Genomic DNA, 23,211 nt, shown 5'->3' on the forward strand with positions numbered 1-23,211 from the left:
TAATACATTCTAGGTTCAAGCCTCTACTCTAGGTAAAAAACTAAACAAAAAAAAGATTATGACGTCATTGATTATGCAAATTAGATTTAGTCTCCCTTGGCAAACAATATTTTTGTTATACCCTCAAATGTGTATTTTTAGCAATTGATCTTTCCCCCGGTAAATTTCTCAAACCTACTTCAGCTTGTTGAAGCCAGTTGTGTTAGAATTTCGTTTGTTGAGTCCCTGACTATATCTTAGCCGACGTAGAAATTGAAGCTTAGCTTTTACTCTTAGGATTGTAGAAACGGAAATAGTAAATTAATGACAAAAACTAAAATTTGCAACAGTGATCCAGGTTGTAAATGACATTTTTTTTTCTGTTTTCAGTACAGGACATCTCTACTTAACCAAGCACAAATTTCCTTACAACAATCAATTTTCCTAAAGATCCATGTTACCTTAACCTAAAGCAATTGTTTTTAAATTGCGTTATATGAGCAACTTAAAAACTATTGACACTATATTATAAAGCAAGAATCGTCAATGTCTAAAAGATAATAAAAAATGTGGTAACAACAGCTAACAAAGTCTTTGATTTTTAATTTTTAACCGATCCTTCCAATTACACATGATCTTTTTGAATTTAAGTAAAAAAAAATTTTATTCCAGGCGAAAGGACTGTGAAGAAAAATAGCGATCAAAAAATTAATGTTTGTGCCAGCTATCGGTAAGTAACCAATCCGAATATTTACAAAATATTTTTGTTATTTCACAGAATATTACTTGACTGAGTAATATACAGGGTTGCACATACGAATTGTCCCAATGCTAGCTTGACTATGCACTAGATTCAATTATGCAATTAGGAGCTCATCTGATTGTTTTTTAATAAAACCAATAGTTTTTTCTTCATTCGCTTTTCTTATATTGTTTGCCTCATCCATTGTTGAAGATCCTAGAAAGCTACTTTCGACCCACAATCGTTGCTTCCTAGGTGATATTCGTGATTCTCGTAATTTTTCTCCATTATCTACTACTGGTCGTCTATTTAGACCTATTTCACGTCGAATTGAGGATGAATCGGGCATTTTTGTGTAATTTTGAATTGCTGAAGCTACTTCATGAAGGGATGTTTCAACCTCATTCTTGGATGACAAAGAATCCTTTTTAGACTGAATGGACTCCGCAAGGCGTTCAGACGGTGTTTTGTAAGTGTTTTGAAAATTCAAGGCTTCTCTTGAACGCCATCCTAGGTAAGGCCTTGATGTTGAGAACAGACTGCGCTCTAACGGAGTCTCTCTTCCGCTGCTGTACCTACTAAAATTTACATTTTCACTTTGAGAAGTGAAGCTTGAATCTCGCGTACGTGCATACCTAGAGCTTCCAAACCGGGTAGAATTTGAATCTGGTGGAAGATTCAAATCGGACCTTGAAGAAATCGAATAATTATAGACGCTTGCAGTACTTGATGGGCTCATTCTTTCCCGAGAGCTTTTAAAGTTTTGCCAGTTGTTTCTATCAAGGGATGTATAGCTTCGTCGCATGTCAGACCAGCGCAGCGGAGGCTTGCATTCAGGGTTGTTAATTTTAAACTGGTTAGGTTTATACCATTTTGGGACATTGAGTTTTTGAAGAGACCGCTGGACTCTAAGTTCATATTCAGATGGTTGTCGATCGGAGATGCGTTTGAGCTCATTTTCTGGGATCTGAAAGAATAAAAGAGTGTAAGTTGCCAGAAGATACTTGCGTAGTTATTAGTAGACGGAATATATCATCACTTCCATAGATAAGAACCTATGCTTGGTTTCATATTTCGGGAGAGATTCATAGACGACTACCAATGCGCTGGGAAAGAAATGTATTTTTTGACCATCTGAATACTTTTGACGAAAAAAAAAAATATTGACATTTACATGTGAACAGGAAGAATAAATAGTGTTTTAACTAATTATAAAACGAGAATGTCAGTTTATCTTTAAAATTCATAAGGACTCATTCATAAGAGCGGCCGATGTTAAGCTTGTACCCATTTCCAAGATCAGTTTTAAAAAATCAGTAATTTCTTAGTTTGATAGAGCCCCAAGGACATATTCTCCACTTTATATTCAATACTGATTTAACCTAACAAAATTCAAGACTGAACAAATTCAGTTCAACAAATTTTTGTTGACTGGTGATTCAACAAATTCAAGACTGGCTTAACCTAAAAAAAAAAGAACTTTTAACAACACACTCTTATCCTTATATGCACCAAAGGGAAATATATGTCAGTCTTTTCCCGCTAGACAGGAATATTGAATTTCTTTGCCCTAACAATGAAAGCTCGGGGTGCTATGCCATATTTTACAGACTTCCAATGCCATTTATAACATAGTATCCTTCAATGTGAACATAAATATCATGTCAACATGATTATCCGATAGTGCGTAAACGATTATAGAAAATGAAGTCCAAAATTATGTAGGGTCCTCGAAAGTCAAGAATTATTGATTACAATTAAAGATAAATGTTTAATATAATCAACACATAAGCACAATTTCTGCAAATTCAGGCCACAATAAGTGGGTGGAATATTGACTTCAAGATTTTACCCAGGTAGACTAAGAAGAAAATAGAAATGCTCCTGGTTCAGAGCATGTTGAGAACTAGATTTAAATTGATAGAGGCATGTTAAAAGTAGCGACAGATTTTGATCGAGGTTGTCAACGACCCGTAACACTTTGCTTTTACTTCTTTGTCAAGGGTTAAAGACTGAAAATCAATAAATTGCACCAAATCTTAAAACTACTATGTCCAAAGATTTTTTTTTTCTTTAGAGACGGGTTTTCTAAGATGGTCTCAAAATATAATAGGTTTTGGAAATTGCTTTTATTTGTGTTTCTTAACACTGAATCAATATAATTAGCTTTAGAATGAACTACATGTACATACTGATACTTTCTTACTTTGCACTGAAGCATAGGACCCAATAAAGTGTATAACCAGCTTTTCCATAGCTTGGGTGGTCGAAGAGGGGAGTAAATATCAGGAAACTATCATTTGCGTCCCCAGTGGTCCCAGGGTACCGTGACGCTATCCTCCGATGGTCTCAGTCCCCACCAGTGTCGGCAAAAGTCCGACGTCACGCAGTTCTACTGACGACAAGCCCTAAAGATTGTCGCCGAAAGTCGGCGCGAAGTGCTAACACGTGACATCTCAGATTTTTACGTCACGTCAATATCCCTTTCGTGTTGATAGCTTAATTTTTCCAGATAAACGGAAAACCAGTAATTTTAACATAAGTGAGTGCAATTTTCAGTTTTTCCAATCTGATCCTTTCTTCTAATTAATCTATGAGGGTTGACAAACACCAAATGCAGTCTGGGATTTATTGTATACCAGAAATTGTATATACAAAAGAAAATAGATCACTTGATACCATTTTGAAGTTAACAAAGTCAACTTGGTTTCTATGCTCAGAGTTCATTAAAAAACAAGAAATAGCTTCCTGGCTTGTAAAACCAGACAAGACACAAAGAACACAAATAAGCGAAATGGGTGAAATTGGTGGGTGAAGGGTGTATGAAAGCTGTAAAGCCCTCACAGCTTGCGAGTTTGATGACTGCTACTGAAATGCTCATGCAGCAGCAAAGTACGCACTTTGTCCAGCAATTATAAACAAGAACATAATCTCGAAGTACTGATGAAAGCAGTGCTGTTGCTAGCGGCAGTGACTTCGTTGACGGAGCAAATAAGGAAACCGAGAACATTGTAAGCGGTTGATGCTTCAAACAAAGGTACCTGTAAACCACCTCGTCGCAAAAAAGCTGAGGAAAACTCGGAGTCTGAATCGGGAAAAATTCAACTCAAGCTCTAAGCCAATGCTGCTGTTCTGGAGAGGAATGAACAGTAAAGTAACACACTGCTGACAAGACCTCTGTTTCGGAAGTTCCTCATTCTATACTTTAAAGTGGATATCTGGATCCGTATTTCTTCCTCTCCTCCCCATTTATTTACTTTCTTGTTTCCCTTTTACAAATCAAACGGTTTAGTCCTCGGATTTTCAACTATCGAGTCTCAAACATAGAGTCATACTAACTTAAGACTCATAAACACTTCTTTCATTTCTTTTTTTAGAGATTATCTCAAGGAGACTTGGTCATTTTAGCGACGAATTGTGCGAAAAATGACGGAACATTTTAGTCACGGATTGCTTGAAAGTAACGGTGCGAGTCTGAATTTCAAAACTGACAAGAAGATTTCAAGGTTTGTCGGTTTAATAAGAAGGTTTAAATATTAGTTATCTTACTCGTCATTGCGAAGGATTTATTTTGCTCTGACTCATTCTAATATCAACTATTTTTCTCTAGTATGTCTATCTATATTTTAGAGCCATATTCAATCAAATCAGATTCTAAAAGCCCGAAGAATCCTGAACCTTTTTTGCATCACCTAATGCGCTTCCAAATAAGTCCTGTGCAGCATTTTTCTATAGGGGAGAGTGGGGTTAGTTCGGACACGGGGTGAATCTGGACAAGCGCTTCTCTTCCTACAGTGCCGTCTGCTAATCACGAAAAATGCACTGTAGACCTGCCATCAAGCATTCTACTTGCGTATGTAGTTTTGTTACCCCAAGTGCAGTCGTTTTGGAAATATTTGAAAAAAAACTGAAAAAAACAAGGTAAGGCGTGCTGTATATTCTTTACTTTGAGATTTAATTCAGCCTCTATTAATAAACATTTAGCTTTCTTAATGCATGACACGTTTAACTTCGACTTTGTTAAGTTGTTTCGATTTTGGTTTTTGGCCCCATCTGGAAGTTCTGAGGCGTAGGTGAGGTTTCAGGCTTTTTCTTTAAGGTGGGGTTGGTTCGGAGAACCACAGTGGGGTGTATTCGAACATTGTCCGAACCCACCCCACCAACTATTTTGCCCTTTCCAATCGTTTTTCTTATCATGTACCTTTTACGATTTTTATTTTTACCTGTTTCTAATTGTTTTTTTTTTTTATATTCTGAATGCCTCGAGTGTACAAAAAAAGGGGCCAGATTTTCCTCCTGATCGAGAAAATATGAAGAAAGCCGTTGAGGCTTAAACCAAGAAAGAATGCATGTTGGGAAGAATTGCAGAAAACTTCGGTATACAAAAATCTACACTACTAGACTACGTCAAGCGATCAAAGCCATCAGGGGAAGAAGCTTCAGCAAGTGCCAATGAAGAGCCTCAGCCACTCTCTATCAACTTCCCGATGAAAGCTAAACACAACAGGTAAGTTTTTGACATGGGACACGAGAGGAAACTTGCAGACTATTTTCGAACCTGTTCTACTATGAGCCACGGACTTACGACAAAAGAATCCCGATGTTTCGCCTATTCTCACGCTCATGCAAATGACATTTCTGTGCCTGAAAGTTGGACGGAAAACGAAGCAGCGTCGAAGGACTGGCTCCTCACATTTCTTAAACGGAATCCAGATATTTCAGTTAGGAAGCCGGAACCCACAAGTCAGGCGAAAGCCTCCGGCTTCAACAAATCTGTAGTTCAGACGTTTTTGATAAGCTGCTCGATGTCTACGGGAGATTTTGAGCCAAGCTGACACCCGATCGCATTTGGAATGTGGATGAGACTAGCATACCCACGGTGCTTCCACCACCTAAAGTCCTAGCACCGACTGGACAAAAAAAAGTTGGTCAGACAGTGTCTCCGGAAAGAAGTCAAAATGTAACTACTGTCTGTTTCGCAAGTGCTTCCAGAGCAACTATCCCTCCGGTTTTCATTTTTCCACGAGTGAATTTTGTACCTAGAATTATTAGCGATGGCCCCTCTGGTTGCCTGGGACTTGCTCACCCCGGTGGATGGGTCAATGGCTACCTATTCTTGGAAGCTGTGAGACATTTTACGAAGGTCACCAAGCCAGATGCAGAGACTCCGATTCTCCTGCTAAAGGACAACCATGAAAGCCATCTCGATGCAAGGGTGATCGAATACTGCAAGAAAAATTTTCTGACACTTCTGACATTTTCGCCTCACTGTTCGCATAAACTGCAACCACTCGACGTAGGTGTTCTTTCTCCTTTCAAGAACGCACTAAAAGGGCGCTTCGATGAGTGGCTACAGTTACATCCCGGCCAGCGTATTTCGATTTACGATGTAGCTCCGCTCACCCGGGCTCCCTTCCTAGAGAAATTTAGTGCGTTGAACATTATATCTGCGTTCCAAGCCACTGGGATCTTCCCTTTCAACCGTGACATATTTCCCGAGGGAGCTTTTGCACCGTCGCTAGTGACAGACAGGCTCCTGGATACAAGAACCGTTTCGCCAAGTCCTCTGTCGCAGGCTGACTCTGAGTCCGTACCCTCACCGGCTTCTTCCATGATTAGGTCTCCGGAAGAAGTTAGACCCTTCCCCCAAGTTGAAGCTAGCTCTGTTTTGGGTCGTGGGAATCGGAATCGAGGAAAGACTCGCATTTTAACAGATACATCTGAAAATGAAGAGATTACAGCTAAAAATCAGAAAAAGATCAGACCACCGAAGCAATCTGCGAAGAAGCGCAAAAACAGTGCGGCCCGTAGTGACGACGACGAAAACGACGGAGCAGAGCTTTATTCCAGCTTGGCTGCCTTGAATGATCCATCAAGCAACGAGTCTCTTCACTATGGAGAGCTTGGAGAGGACTTTGAGCCTTTTGACGCAGAAAATACTCAAGTTGAAAGTTTTGTTCTCGTGAAATTCGAGCTGAGAAAGTCTAAGAAGTGTAACGTTTTCTATATTAGCCAAATCAAAGGAGAAAGTGGAAGTGACGTGGAAGTCTCTTTCCTGCGCAGAAATGGAGGAAGGTTTGTCTTTCCAGATATCGAGGACAAAGCATTTATGTCTTGAGATGACATCGTTCTTGCGCTTCCATCGCCTGCTGCTACCGGCGGGACAGAGCGGACAAACCGAGATCTCACTTTCCATTACGACCTCGGCTGCTACATGAGATAAAGAGGGTCCACTTGTGTACACATTATTTGATTTTAAGATTTCTATGTATCCGAATTTTTAAGTACATTGCATTTTACTGAAAATTAGGTGCTGTCCAAACCCACCCCCATACAGTCCGAACTCACCCCACACGATGAGGTAACTTCGGACATTTATGAAACATGAATAATTTGAGCCTAGTGCTAAAAGACGGAAGATAAAAATCTACAAAAATTTCCAATGAAGCATCAACACATTCTCTTCCGTTTCAGCCAAGAACGGAACTAAAAAAGTGACTGAAGTAAAAGCCACAACCAGCCCAAAATTTCTGTCCGAACTAACCCCACTCTCCCCTACATATTTATATACAATTGCAGTTTCTCAGCAATTTGCTTTCGGATTAATTCTTTCCAAATTTAGAAACGGCATCAAGAAATACCGTCACTTTAGTAAGAAGAACACGGTGGGTTCATTAAGTAAAGAGGCAGAGGAATCGTTTAACGAAGCTCAACAGCTTCTCCTGTCCATCATCGAATGTGTTGCAAAGCTAGACACTTCAAAATACAGCCAGTTAGCGGCAGTCTTCCCTGTTCCGCCGATACCACCAGGAGCACCTATGTCAAAAATAGAAAACTTCTATGAATTTTTGAAGCAGACTCAGACTAACAAAAATATGAGCCAAATGAAAATTTCAGTTAGCCAAATCTCTAAATGCGTCAAATTAGCGTGATAGAACTACCAAATCCAATAAAACGGTAGCAAATAGAAACACAACGAGCGCGTTGAATTACTAAATTTAAAATACATTGACAAGAGCCACTGAAAATGGTAACGCACAGGGTTCAGATGGAAATGTAAAATCACCCAATTTCCAAATGAGTGAAACTACTACAAAAGCAGCACCGAGTGTAAAGAACTTTGCCACGACTTCCGTTTCTACCAAAATTTTTGTCTCCGGTGAAGATTTTATCGTTTGCAAAATTTCCTACTTTGAGACGGATAGGGAGAATATGACGACCCTCTATTGAGAGATAACGTATTCCTTGTGACACTGCTTAGAATATTTCTACTACAAGAGATAGGGCCTTTCTCATCTTATTCGAGGGTCTTTAGCTTTGCCAGTAGAGTGTAGCTTTTTAGTGTATCATAGTGTATCAATAGTAGTATCAATACAATTACAAGTAGTATCAACAGAAGTAGTAGCAGTAGTAAATGCAGCAGTAACAGTTGCATTAGCAATAGTGTGCACATGTTGCCTTTTGGTAAGATCATCTTCCGCTTTAAGAATTCTCCAAAAGTTCCAACTTAATGCCCAAATCAGCTCTTGATATACGTCATTTATCAAGACATTTATCAAGACATAGCGTCTTTTGATTTAGCTCGAAATACTGTAAATAGCGTAGTCTGGTAGTAGTAGCGTTGGTAGTGGTAGTAGTATTGGTAGCCAGAGGCGCCATTTGGGGGGCAGGGGTGGGCAAGTGCCCACCCCAGATTTTCCAGGGGGCCCAAGCTTCCACCAAAAAGGGTCCTTTGCCGGCCATAATAATAACACTATTTGCTATTAACCATTGTAAACTTTGAAAGCAGGTTAGATACATAATCTAATTCTAAAGTTCTGTCAAATGCCCGTTTCCTAGATGATAATATTAATATTATAAATTCTGAATATTTGCAGTAATTCCTCTAAGTTGTCAGACTAAAATAGGTCAGTTCCTGGCCTATCATTTCTTGATGGAATCGTTCCTTGTTATCTTCCAATTACACTACATAGAAGCAATTACGCGAGCGACGAAATCGCTGTCTCAGCAAATCCATGCCGTCGCCGTCGACTTGATTATTTCTCGATCGCGCACCCTGATTCAGGTCACAAGAAGCAAACTCACCGACCTGCGTTCAGATGCTTCATTTGTATCGCTTTTCAAGAAGGCTAAAGAGTTTGCAACAGAACTCGAAATTGAAGTACCTGCTGTGAATGGACCCGCGACTAGACCCTCCTCTGTTGGTCAGAAAGGACGATCTTGAAGAATTCAAAAGATCACCAAGCATCGGAAACAATTTGTGACAACTTTGACGCTAGGAAAGAATTTCATCGAATCTGGAAATTGGACTACTACTTTGGCGGATGATATGAAGCAAGAATACTTCAAAACTTTTGACCGTCTGCTAGCCAAATTCGACAGAAGGTTCACAAATAACTTGCCAGTGCTGAGTACGCTCGAAGCCTTGGATCCAAGCTCAACCAAGTTTATGGACACAGAGCTGCTCAAGCTTTTCTCTTCTCTTTACGGCGAGCTGGATATCGACAGCATTCTTCTCGAATGTCAAGCTGGTATTGCCAAGCATTTCTTGCTCAATGAGGAGAAAAAGCCGGAAAACTTCCTAGACACTGTCGACCATCTTCAGGCATTACCAGTGGCTTACTCAGAAGCAATTAAAGTACTTCGTATTGCTGCCACACTTCCTGAGACAACAGCAAGCAATGAGCGTTTGTTTTCGAGCCTAGAAATAGTGAAAAACTACCTGCGGTCTAAAACAGGAAATGATTGTCTCAGTCACCTCCTTTTGATATTTGCAGAGAAGGATTTAGTAAAAAATTTGGACTACAACCAGCTTGTTGACGATTTTGCAAAGATGAAACCTCGGCGGTTCCCCTTGTTACCTTGAATGTTGTTATATTTTTTTTCTTGTTATATTTTTTATTTTTGTAAATATATTTGATCTGGAAGATTTCTGCTGAAGGGACACTGAGATTTTTGTTACAACCCTCAGCATAACAATGAAGGTTACTTTCACCGACGTATTGTTTACTTAAATAAGAAAGTTTCTCGCTGAGGAAAGCCAGCCTGTAGTCTGGTTGAATTTTCCACTTTCAGTTTAATCACTTAACCTCGTTGATTGTATTCTTCGTTGTTATAATTAATCTTAGAGGTCAGTGTAGCTGAGTTCCACATTTGGTTACAGTACATTTCCAAGCAACACACGGGTGCTGAAAATGCATTTTTACTTAGAATATTCGATCAATGTGCTGCCAAAACCCGAATTTTTCTTACGCGACACAAAGTGAATCGGGGGGGGGGGCAGATGGAGTTCATGCCCACCCCAAGATTTCGCCCAAATGGCGCCTCTGTTGGTAGCATGCAAATATTGCCTTTTTGATCATATCCCTTATCATTTTTCTGAATTTTCTAAACTAATATTCTCAGTTATTCCTTCGTTATATCCCTTTAGAAATCCTTAAACACATAGCACGTTTTGATTTATTTCAACACTCCCCTCAATATTCTCTGAAAGGCTCACCTAAATGCCCTTTCATTGCGCTTTCTCGGTCATACAGGGTTAACCTCAAACCCGACAGTGTTTCTAGAATATTGTACTTTCTCGGTCATACAGGGTTAACCCCAAACCCAACCGTGTTTCTAGGTGTCCGTCATCTACTAGAAAACAAGCTCCCCCAGTTATAATGCCGCTTGCGTCAGAGCCTGATGTACAGACCGTCTTAAAATCTGTCGGCAAACTGAAAGGTTCGGAAATAAGAATATGTACTGATCTATCTTCGGATTTGAACGCCATGAGAGCTGAACTTTTAAAGAAAATGAAAATCAAAGATTCGAAAACTTATCAGTTCGTTCGTTTGCAACAGAATGGGGCTGATTTAAGGCTCCAGACAAAGATTAACGAGCGTGATGCTTGGATTAGCATCGATAATGAGTGAAGTACAGTATCGGAACGCCACGGCAATTGAGTTCAGATACTGAATGCCGCGGCTACGGAAGCTTTAAGGGTTCTTTCTTGTGTAAATAGTCTGTGTATTTATTTTTTCATTTTCTCTTTACTAAATTCTTTCCCTCATAGAATGGGTGTAGTGGCTGAATGTTTTAAAATTTCAGGATCGGCAAGTGTTTACTGTCCTTGCGATTTTTCTTTTTATCAATATTTATTCCTTTTGAGTCAGACTTCTAGGTTTTTTCTTCCTTACTTTTTGCATTACTCAAGGTTCAGTTTTTGGTGTGTATTTCTTATTCTTAAGGAACACACTATGATACTTATAATAAGCCGTTAATTATATATCTATCATATAAACTTCTTCATTCATCTCTCATTTATCTTCTTCACTCACTGCTCCAGACTCCCACCCGGGATATTTGGTAAGTTGAGTTTAGTTAAGAGTAATTCAACTCGTCGGCATGGGATTGAGAGGTTTGATTCTCTTCAGAATAGCCCACTTGATCTTAATGATTTTTTTTTTAATTAGTCTTCGGAAACAGAACACCTGGACATGGAAGTAATTACTTCACCGAGTAACAAGTATATTTTTTTCCAATAGTACGCATTATTTTCTGGTTGATTTTTGGCTGGCGTTCCTGAACTGCCGTGGTCTCGTTGGTAAATTGGATCATATTTTTTCTTTTATTTCGTTTAGTGAATTGGACGTATTTGGTTTGCGTGAACCATTCTTAAATTCTATAACTGAAAAGTTAGGTAATCTTCCCGGTTATAAGCTCGTGTGTAAGAACTGCTCGAATAATAAGCAAGGAGGACTTGAACTTTTTGTCAAGTCATCAATACCTGTTCTATGTGGAATAAAATAAACTTATTGCATCATGTCAAATAAATCTCTTAAAAACCTAAAATTCAACACCTGTTACATGGTTCTATAGGGAATAAAATAAATTTATTTGATCATGTCAAATACATCTCCTGAAAAACTGTCAAAATCATCCCTTTTAAGTCGACTAAAATAATAATTTGCCTTTCTGATGGATTATTTCGCAATTACCTGTCAAAAATCTACCCTAAAATTCACGTTTCCTAATGAGACCTTTTTTGCCCGAACGTACGAAAAGGTTGATCTAACAAGGGCAGGCGGTTCACGATAAAGATGCATTTTTTCGATCAATTGACGAGTTATGGTTAAACATAACATGAAGAATTATTTCTACAATAAATTTTTGATTTGCGAGGAGTGGAGGAAGCTATGATACTTCCATACGGAAAATGTAACTACTTCTAATTTTAGTAGTAACTGTTTATTTTGGGAAAGTAGGGTGAATACTGAGTGTAAGTTATTTGGAAAATAAAAAAATAAAAAAAATATTTCAGTAGAAACCCAGCCAAGAAGGGACTCCCCCAGCAAAGAAGCCGACGATGACTGATGCAGAAAAATTAGTCTAAGTATTCTTTCATTTGAATAAGAATTTAATCTATAATCGGTTTTTCGATCCCTCCAGAAATTTCCCCTTCCGTGAAAATTATTTCCCGGAAATCAAAACACGTGCAAAAATGCCCCTGGGTAATTCCCCTAGAACATTTCCACGTGAAAAATTTGGAGAAGAGAATGTAAGACAACTAAAATAATTTCGTAATTATTCGTAGTAATTCTGTCAAATCCCCAGTGTAAAATTTCCCCTGGAATAGTCACGCCCTAGAAATTTCTATCCATAAAGAAGATTATCCCTACAGAAATCTAGCACACGCACCCCCCCCCCCCGAAAAAAACGTATGTATACTTCCTAATACCAAATACTAAACGTAAACAGTGGGCGAATTTCATAACTTAGAGGCCTCTTCCCACGAACCGTAGGGAGTTATTTTACACCTAAAGACGCAATTATTGGATCTTTCAGCCATACTGAACAAAATGGCTATGTCAAAATCTTTGATCATTTAATTTTTGGGAAAAAATGAGCATGGGAGTGGGCTCAGGTTTCTAAGTGACCTTTTTGGTCACTTAGAAAGGCAATAGGATTTTTAATTTCCTTTCGAATGCACCCTCTCCCAATCTTCTAGGACAATCATTTTGATACAGTCATCCATGGGAAAAAAACAATATAAAAAGCAAATAAACACAAATCCATGATCTATCTTCTGGCAAAAAGAGCAAAATTCCACATTTTTTCAGATAGCAACTCGGATCTTCTACTGAAGGGTTCTCTGGTACGCTGGATCTGAGGTGTGATTTTCATTAAGATTCCTTTATTTTTAGGGGGGTGTTTATCTCCTATTTCAAAAATCAGGCAAATATGCTCATGCTTTAAAATAAAAGGTAAAAATAAAATTGATGAATTTATTATATATTTAGAATCAGCTTAACAAGTGATTTTTTTTAAAGATATCTATTGATATAGATATAATATAATAAATTGATTGATTGATTGATTGATTGATATTAGAATTCCATTGTTTAGAGTTTCGGTTACTGTTTAACGGAGTCACTCTTAAACTTTCAGTTCGTTGCCACGAACTGTTTGAATATTGGCCAATTGTTTACGTATGGTATTTGTTATCATTTTTCGAAAGGGGGAGACAAATATTCTTCTGGTGGGATTTTCTCCAGGAATAGTTTTCCATGGAGAGAAAAGTCCCCTGTGCGTGAGTTTTTCAGAGGGAATTTTACAGTGCTGGGATTTGCCAGAATCCCTACATGAAATTGTTCTTCTGTCTTGGTTTCTCTTTCCCGATTCAGTTTTAGGGTGATTGCTCATGTAAATTTTCACCAGGATTGAATGGTATAGGGAATACATCCTTGGGGAGTATGGATCTTTTCGTGGAGGTGGAGCCTGATTTCCTGGTATTATTTAAAAAAAAAAACAATCCAAAATAAAACAAAAAATAGTTTTTTTCAACTGAGAGTGAGGAGCAGCATCAAAACTTAAAACAAAGAGAAATTTTTACCCCTACCTTAACACCTTGCTCTTTACGCTTAAGTTCAAATTCTGTCCCAATTGTTTAAGAACGACTCCCGGAACACAAGATTCGGCTAGTTAGAATAATAAGAAGCTTATTATAGAAAACTAAAAAACTTTAGCGTAAAGAGCGAGGTGCTGAGGAGCAGGTAACTTCCCTTATGTAAGTATTAATTTCTACTTGCTTTAAGTTTTAATGTTGCTCCTTACTTTCAGTTGGAAAAAAACTTGCTTTTTTCTATTTAATCAGTTCGAAGAACCCACTGTTATTTCCACTCTCAATGGGCTTGAGAGTCGATCGAAAAAAACAACAGTTTATATTTTTTCTTCTTTTTTTTGAGAACTAAGGATTAATCTATTTTGTGATAATATTTTGAAAATGAGCCAGTTTGATATAATAATAAATTCTTATTGTTTTAGTTCAATTTGCAGGATTAATGAAGGCTGATTAATTTGTTTGTTATTACATTTCTCCTGATTTTATTGTGAACATTTGTTTTTATTTTACTTTTTCGTTCATTTTTGTTGTTTTTTTTTCTTGATATTGTTTGTTTGAGTTCCCGTTTTTTATGTAATGAGCACGTCTTGCCGACCATGCTAACCAGGTATTTTCAATATATTTTTGTTTTCTGAACTTCGTGGGAAAATCCTTCAATGAAGCAATAGTGAAGCAATAAATTCTTTTTGTTGTTTTTTTTGTGTTGATTGTTGATGTTTTTGTGTTCTTTTGCAGATTTTTTGCTCTGTTTTTTGTTGTTGATTTTTTTAAGTGTATACCTTTAAAAACAAAAGACAGTCTAAATGAATTACCAGTTTTATACATTGTTTTTCTGAAAAATAACGATAGAAACAGGCAAACATTTAAAAAGGGGAGCAACTTCAATTCTGCCTCACCCCTACCTTCAAATATATGTGTTTGAAGAATTTTCTCTTTTTTTGTTGTTTTCGTTTATTCACAAGCTTCTTTACAATTTTTCAAAGTTGTATACCCATCCCGAAAATGAAAGAAATAAAAGAATAGATACAATTTTGGAGTAAAAAATAAAATAAAGAATTCAATAAAATATGATAAAATATATTATAAAAATAAAAAAATATCTAGAAATAAAATACAAAAATACAAATAAAAAATAAGAACAAAATATAAGACATATAAGAAAATAAAAATATAACACATCTTTTCTCAAAATAAATCCTGCGCATGTGCCTGAGATCAAGGGTACATCAAGAATTTTTGTTCAGTGGAGGCTCAATAAAAAAAAAAAGAAGTAGAAACCACATCAAAAAATTGTCTATTTGCATTTTTGCTGTCTTTACGAGTCAGAACTTCCCCCAACTCACGGGGGGGGGGCTCCCCAGTTATAAATATTTCAACTTTGTAACTTTAATAAGTAAAAATTATAAGGAATTTACAAAATAAATATCAGCATTTGCATATTGAACTGACAATGCACGTTCAGTTGTACTTTTTCAGTAAAGAGTAAATTATGTTCTGGTCTCGAGAGGGCAGTGGGGTTGTCAGCCAAACTTACGTTAATTACAGCTTGTTTTGAGTTAGACTCGGTAATTGATTGTAATTTCAATTCGTCTGGGGTTTCATTTATTTATTGATGGTGATTTGTGGTAGCTTTACATTTAGTAAATAATTTGATTTAATTTTTGCTCATTTTTGGTTCAATGGAGTTCAATGCTTTTCTTTGAAAAACTTATTGTATGGAAAAAGGTTTTTAAATTAAATTTGTAATACGACATGCTCTTATCATTTTGCGTGATAAGTGGCTCAACCAAAGTCGACCCAGCTCGAAATGGTTACCTGGAGAAATCTGGAGAAGGTAAACAGGAAGGGTTTGCGAAAGCACAGGATGGTTGACCCCCAAACCCCCATTACACTTCCTGGCTGAAGGGCCAAGAAACGGAGATCAGCACCGCCGGTAGGGACTATAAAGTTTAATGCCGTATTCTTTACCTTTTACATTATTTTTTATCATTTGTTTTACAAAAGGGTTGCGCATCCCTTGGAAGTAGTTTCGAATTATTTTCGCAAATCTAGCTAATGGAGCCCCACCCCAGAAACTTAATTTAGAATAAAGCTTTACAATTAACATGTTAAGCTTGACGCCAATAATCCGCTACTATTTAAAAATTGAAACGCAGTAGTGGGATCTGTTATTATATTACGATGAGTTATCCGTCAACCCTATTTTAAAGCAATTTAAATTGTTTTAAACATAGAAAAACGCAGGGGCTTAATCTTCTCTGAGGCAGGGGGGTAAATGCCCCTTCCAGACCTCGGTTTGACCCACCCCAGACCCCAGTTTCCCCCCAGCTGAAATTTAGTTTCTTCAAAAATCTTGTCAACACTAAAATAAGCCTGCATAATTTAAGCATCAACAGAAACGGATCAGTTTTCTTTAGAATGTGTTTACCGTTATAGTACTATGATACATCTTTATAGTACTTTATAGTACTATACATTACGTTCATGGTACCAAATGACTCATTTTTTAGTTTTTACGATCATTTTCACTTGATTTGGGGAATTTGGCTCCAAATTTGCCCCCCCCCCATGATTTTGGCAAAATTACGCCACTGGCAAAAAATAAATAAGTACTTAATAGACGATGTCAGCTAAATATAAATAAAATCTTACAAAATGTGAATTATTTTTTGAATTAATCCAAGTGATGTTATCCATTTTTAGCTGAGTTTCAGAGAAAACTTAGAAAATACTGATAAGAGTTAAAGCCCTGTTTTATATTTTTTTTTCTTTCCTCGATTAAATTAAAGATAAGACTGTAAAACCGATAATGATGCGTTAAACCGAGATCGTCAAAATTGATTTGGAATTGTTTCGTAAATTGTAGTAATTCTATGAGAGGTGATCCAGAAGTTTGTTTATAGTGTGTTTGCTAACATTGTACTGCATGACTGATCTGTGCAGATAGAACCCACCAAAACACCAAATTATTCCAAGCAATATAATTGTTAAGCACTATATACTGATACTAACATTTTGATATTAACAGTACTGAACTGACATTCATTCAGTGAACATCTGTATTTGCATAATACAATTTTCAGCCGGATTAACTGTGACAAGTAAATTCTTTGATATTTTTTCAATGAATTCGGAGTAATAGCATCGTTTTTGCGAGCGCTGTACAAAATTGGATGTGAATTATCTTGGGCGTTTATCTATTTTTTGAAAATTATAAACATTATTGAAAATAAATATGGTTAAGAAAAGCGAGAAGCGATCAAGACAAAGTGATTTAGAGGATTCAAGAGGATCCACAGAGCCGACTAATAATATCTCAAAGTTAGATAAAATCCTTGAAATAGTCGAAGCAATTAAAAATGATGTCTTAGAAATAGAAATGGAAATCGTTGACACTAAATCTGGTTTAGAGTCCCTAAAATCTCGCGTGGAAGATCTAGAATTAGCAAAAACGGCCCAAGAAAATGAATTATCTATTATCAAGCAGGAAATATCGGCATTACGAAACCAAATTGAAAAGGAGCCTGGTTTGGGTGAATTAGCATCTAGAGTCCTTGTGTTAGAAAATATGAATAGAAGAAGGAACGTTATTATACGGAACATTAAAAGTGAATCTAAATCAAGGGCTAAAGACTATGTTGATACCTTACTTTCCCACCTTGGATTTAATATCCGATTTGAGCTACTTGAGTTTACGGATAGAAATATCAAAATCCAGCTTCAGGATGATAAGGACAAATTCTGTATGCTTCAGGAAAACAAGAAATTACGTGAAAACCCGTTCGAAAGAGGAGCCGGACGTGAATCCCCTTATATCTATCTATATGACAGATGATGTGACAAAAGGAGTTCGTGACACTCGCAATTCCCTTATAATTAAACAAAAAGAATTTAAAGTAAGGGGAATTAGTGCTTGGATCCCCCCAGTGGTCCCACCTGTATTGTGCTTAATTGATAATGAAGAAAAATTAAAGCTTAAGTGGTATAAAGTCCTGTAAGTGAGATACATGTATGAGAAATAGATATAAAGATAGAAATAGTCGCTTAGTATTTTTTTAGTGGATTTATAGTTTAGGATGAGTATTTGTGATTTATTTATTGGATTTATGACTGTAGTTGGCCTATGATCTAGCTCATGTATCCATGTTAAATTGCGCTCGCCTTCATATGATGATACGAATAATGGCTGAAATAAATAAGAAGCCAAGAAGAGATTATGTTCTTCTTTTTTTCCTTTTCTTTTTTGTTGCTGTTGTTATTCTTATTTCTATTTTGGCCTATTGCTATTACTACAACAGGCCTATTGCTATTTTATCACCTGTTTCTAAAGTTTTTGAAAAGATAATAAAGAGTAGATTTACTTCATTTCTGGTAAAGAATAATTTTTTTTTTTCTCCCAATCAGTTTGGTTTCTTGCGTGGTAGATCAACAGAGCAAGCAGTAGCTGCTTTACATAATTTCTTATCAGATGCTATGGATGATAGTTACTTGGCGGCAACTATATTTTTGACATTAAAAAAGCTTTTGATACAATACAACATACAATTCTTTTTGATAAATTGGAAAATGTAGGAATTCGTGGAATAGCTCTTGAGTTAGTGAGATCTTATTTATTAGAAAGATATTTATTAGAAAGAAGTTTTACAGTCCAAGTTGGTGAGGAATCATCTCATTTTTTCCTTTAGAAAATATAGGGGTTCCACAAGGGTCTGTATTGGGACCGTTACTTTTTTGTATATATAAATGACCTCCCAAAATGCATGCCTTCGGACGATGAATTACCAATATTGTTGGCAGACGACACAACAATTAGTTTGAAGGCTGGCAACGAGGAGGACCTACGAATGGCCCTCGAAACTGTTACTTTCAATGTAAATTCTTGGTTTCATGTTAATCGACTAATACCTAACCTAGAGAAGTCGGAATTTGTGGTTTTTGGGAAAAGTTTGAAAGCAGTGAAGCGTGTGTCATTTAAAACTATTAGTATTGGAGCTTCCTCCATAAAAAGAGTGGATGTATTTAGATATTTAGGTGTCTACATTGACTCAACTCTGTCTTTCGAGGCGCATAAACTCGAGGCAACAGTGTCCAGGAATCTCGGCTGTTTGCATAGAGTAAAGTTCTTCTTTCCTTACCAAATAATGAGAAAATCATATTTTTCATTAGTGGAATGCTATTTTCAATATTGCCCGACCGTTTGGATGCTGACATTCCATTCACATTTACGAAGACTCCAAATTGTCCAAAACAAGGCAATAGGAATCCTGGACCTTTTTTTAACACACCCTAGGAGGACAAAAGAACTATCTGAAACTAAAACATCATTTTTATTTCTTGATATTCTTCATTTACAACAAATTTTTCACCTTAATAAAGGCATATGGTTTTTAGAAATCCAACGTAGGGATAATCTTTTCAATAAAATGAAACTCTTGGTTGAAAATAAACATAGCCATTTATCAAGAGCAAGGAATAAGTTTCTTTTTCCTTTTATTAAAAATGAGAGATCAAGACTAAGTTTAAGATATCAACTTCCTGAGATTGCCAATAAATATAAACTACTTGATTTAATAAATGAGTCACCATCACTCTATACATACAAAAAGAAATTGAAAGAGATAGTTCTTTCTGCCTATAGTAGTGGGGACTGAATGTAAAGTGAATTATTTATAAATTAGTCTATAAGTCCCATCCGTGTCTACAAGTCGGTTTTTTTTCCGCTTCTTCTCTCTCTCTTTCTCTCTTTTTTGTGTACTCCGTGTGAGCTATTGAGGTGTAATTCCTTCTTCTTTTTTCTCTCTCTATTGTTAAAGGAGACAAAACGAGTTGCCTCCCTGTCTCCTTTGTATAAGATTTATGTATATCGTTTCTTGTTTAATAAAGTCAAGTCAAGTAAAAAAAAATAATATAGTTCTTCTACTATAGTAGGAATCCCTTTAGTGCTTCTGGAAAAACTCCCCACCTTAGGATTTTACAACATCCTTTTCTTCCGGCAACACTTTTATCTTTGCTTTGTTTCGGCGTAACTTAATATCACAGAACTTCACGCACTCTTTCCGGAGAAGAAATAACGTTTCCATTAGCTAAATAGTCTGGGTACTAAATAGTTTTATAGTGAAATTAAATCAAAAAAGCTAGTTTTTTTAATTGAAAGTAAGGAGCGACATTAAAACTTAAAACGAACAGAAATTACTCCGTATATGAAATGGCTTGTCCCCTCCGCAGTCCCTCGCTCTTTACGCTAGAGTTTTTAATTGTTTTAAAAAGTAGAATTGTGGCAAAGAGTTAAACTTTAGCGTAAAGAGGGAGGGACTGCGGAGGGGACAACCCATTTCATATACGGAATAATTTCTGTTCGTTTTAAGTTTCAATGTCGCTCCATACTTTCTGTTAAAAAAAAAACTAGTTTTTTTTTATTTAATTTCTGAAAGTTTTTGAATTAATGCATGTTTGATTTTGGCTCTCCGCACATAAATTATTAAAATGAAATTTGCATATCAATTCTTTTTTTTGGCTACATGGCTTTCTCTTAGTTTTGATCAGACGATTTTGAGAAATAAGGGGTGGGGAAGGAGGCCTAGTTGCCCTCCAATTTTTCGGTTACTTAAAAAGGCAACTAGAACTTTTAATTTTTAACGAACGTTTTTGTTAGTAAAAAATATACGTATCTTAAAAATTAACTTATGTAACAAACTTTTGTATTCTTATATTTTTATTATGTATATGAGGGGGTTTGTCCCCTCGTTAATACCTCACTCTTTACACTAAATCTTAAGTTTTGTCCCAATTCTGTAAGAATGACCCCTGAATCAGAAAGGCCGTAGAATAAATAGTTGAAATTACTAAAAATACTTTAGCATAAAGAACGAGATATTTATCTCCTCCTAAATACCTCGCTCTTAATGCTAAAGTATTTTTAGAGCCCCCTCATATGCGCAATAATCTCTGGTCTCTATAAGTTTTAATGCTACTCCTTACTTTCAATTGAAAAAACTTTTTCATATTTATTTTTTCATTGTTTTTTTTTATAGTAATGCTAGAAAATCCCGCGCCCTTTTCACTGAGTTTCTCTTCCCCCATGACATATTCCTCCAAGGAAATATCCTCCCATATAGCCCCTCCCCTCCCCTTCCCTCAACCCCACCCCAAACCAAAAAAATCCCCTGAAAACGTGTGTACACTTCCCAATAACCATTACTGTATGTAAACACTAGTCAAAGTTTGTAACTTGCAGCCCCTCTCCCAGGGACTGTGGGGGAGCAAGTCATCCCCAAAGACATAGTTATTATGGTTTTCGACTATGCGGAACAAAATTGCTATCTCAAAATTCTGATCCGTTGACTTTGGTAAAAAATGAGCGTGGGAGGGAGCCTAGGTGCCCTCCAATTCTTTGGTTACTTAAAAAGGCAATTAGAACTTTTAATTTTTAACGAACGTTTTTGTTAGTAAAAAAATATACGTAGCCTATCTTAAGAATTAACTTACGTAACAAACTTTTATATTCTTATTTTTTTATTATGTATAAAACGGAGTTTGTCCCTCGTTAATGCCTCACTCTTTACACTAAATCTTAAGTTTTGTCCCAATTCTGTAAGAATGACCCCTGAATCAGAAAGGCCGTAGAATAAATAGTTGAAATTACTAAAAATACTTTAGCATAAAGAACGAGATATTTATCTCCTCCTAAATACCTCGCTCTTAATGCTAAAGTATTTTTAGAGCCCCCTCATATGCGCAATAATCTCTGGTCGCTATAAGTTTTAATGCTACTCCTTACTTTCAATTGAAAAAAATATTTTCATATTTATTTTTTCATTGTTTTTTTATAGTAATGCCAGAAAATCCCGCGCCCTTTTCACTGAGTTTCTCTTCCCCCATGACATATTCCTCCAAGGAAATATCCTCCCATATAGCCCCTTCCCTCCCCTCAACCCCACCCCAAACCAAAAAAATCCCCTGAAAACGTGTGTACACTTCCCAATAACCATTACTGTATGTAAACACTAGTCAAAGTTTGTAACTTGCAGCCCCTCTCCCAGGGACTGTGGGGGAGCAAGTCATCCCCAAAGACATAGTTATTATGGTTTTCGACTATGCGGAACAAAATTGCTATCTCAAAATTCTGATCCGTTGACTTTGGTAAAAAATGAGCGTGGGAGGGAGCCTCCCCCTAGGTGCCCTCCAATTCTTTGGTTACTTAAAAAGGCAATTAGAACTTTTAATTTTTAACGAATGTTTTTGTTAGTAAATAAATATACGTAGCCTATCTTAAGAATTAACTTACGTAACAAACTTTTATATTCTTATTTTTTTATTATGTATAAGACGGAGTTTGTCCCTCGTTAATACCTCACTCTTTACACTAAATCTTAAGTTTTGTCCCAATTCTGGAAGAATGACCCCTGAATCAGAAAGGCCGTAGAATAAATAGTTGAAATTACTAAAAATACTTAAGCATAAAGAACGATGTATTTATCTCATCCTAAATACCTCGCTCTTTATGCTAAAGTATTTTTAGAGCCCCCTCATATGCGCAATAATCTCTGGTTGTTATAAGTTTTAATGATACTCCTTACTTTCAATTGAAAAAACTTTTTCATATTTATTTTTTCATTGTTTTTTTATAGTAATGCTAGAAAATCCCGCACCCTTTTCATTGGATTTTTCTTCCCCCATGACATATTCCTCCAAGGAAAGATCCTCCCACATAGCCCCTCCCCTCAACCCCCCCCCAAATAAAAAAAAATCCCCCTGAAAACGTCTGTACACTTCCCAATAGCCATTACTATATGTAAACACTGGTCAAAGTTTGTAACTTGCAGCCCCTATCCCAGGGACTGCGGGGGAGCAAGTCATCCCCAAAGACATAGTTTTTATGGTTTTCGACTATGCGGAACAAAATGGCTATCTCAAAATTTTGATCCGTTGACTTTGGTAAAAAATGAGCGTGGGAGGGGGCCTAGGTGCCCTCCAATTTTTGGGTCACTTAAAAAGGGCACTAGAACTTTAAATTTCCGTTAGAATGAGCCCTCTTGCGACATTCTAGGACCACTTGGTCGACACGATGACCCCTGGGAAAAAAAAATAATAAACACGCACCCGTGATCTGTCTTCTGACAAAAAATACGAAATTCCACATTTTTGCAGATAGGAACTTGAAATTTTTGCTATAGGGTTCTCTGATACGCTGAATGCGATGTTGTGATTTTCGTTAAGATTCTAAGACTTTAGGGGGGTTTTCCCCCTATTTTCCAAAATAAGGCAAATTTTCTCAGGCTCGTACCTTTTGATGACAAAGACTAAATTTGACGAAACTTGTATATTTAAAATCAGCATGAAAATTTGATTCTTTTGATGTATCTTTTAGCATCAAAATCCGTTTTTTAGAGTTTCGTTTACTATTGAGCCGGGTCGCTCCTTACTACAGTTCGTTACCACGAACTGTTTGACTGTGTTCTTTTTCTGTATATTTATATTGAAATAATTTTTTTTCCAATTTTTCCGTATTTCTAGAATATACCTGCATAAGGTTATATTTCAGAGCGGGTGAATAGTCAATAAATCCACCCAAACCATACAGTTTCCAAACGCCTTAGGATTTCCTCTT

General features: G+C 36.7%; 1 protein-coding gene across 1 annotated transcript in view; it reads right to left on the reverse strand.

The window, feature by feature from the left end:
• Nucleotides 1-562: 562 nt before the first annotated feature.
• The window catches only part of LOC136041799 (uncharacterized), a 54,987-nt gene continuing 32,338 nt past the window's right edge, over nucleotides 563-23,211 (reverse strand). The window contains exon 3 of the mRNA XM_065726553.1: nucleotides 563-1,688. Coding sequence (XP_065582625.1) covers nucleotides 837-1,688 — 852 coding nt within the window. The 3' untranslated portion in view covers nucleotides 563-836. The remainder of the gene's footprint in view (nucleotides 1,689-23,211) is intronic.

The sequence above is a fragment of the Artemia franciscana genome, unplaced genomic scaffold, assembly GCF_032884065.1.
Source record: "Artemia franciscana unplaced genomic scaffold, ASM3288406v1 PGA_scaffold_38, whole genome shotgun sequence".
In the NCBI taxonomy this organism is placed as follows: domain Eukaryota; kingdom Metazoa; phylum Arthropoda; class Branchiopoda; order Anostraca; family Artemiidae; genus Artemia; species Artemia franciscana.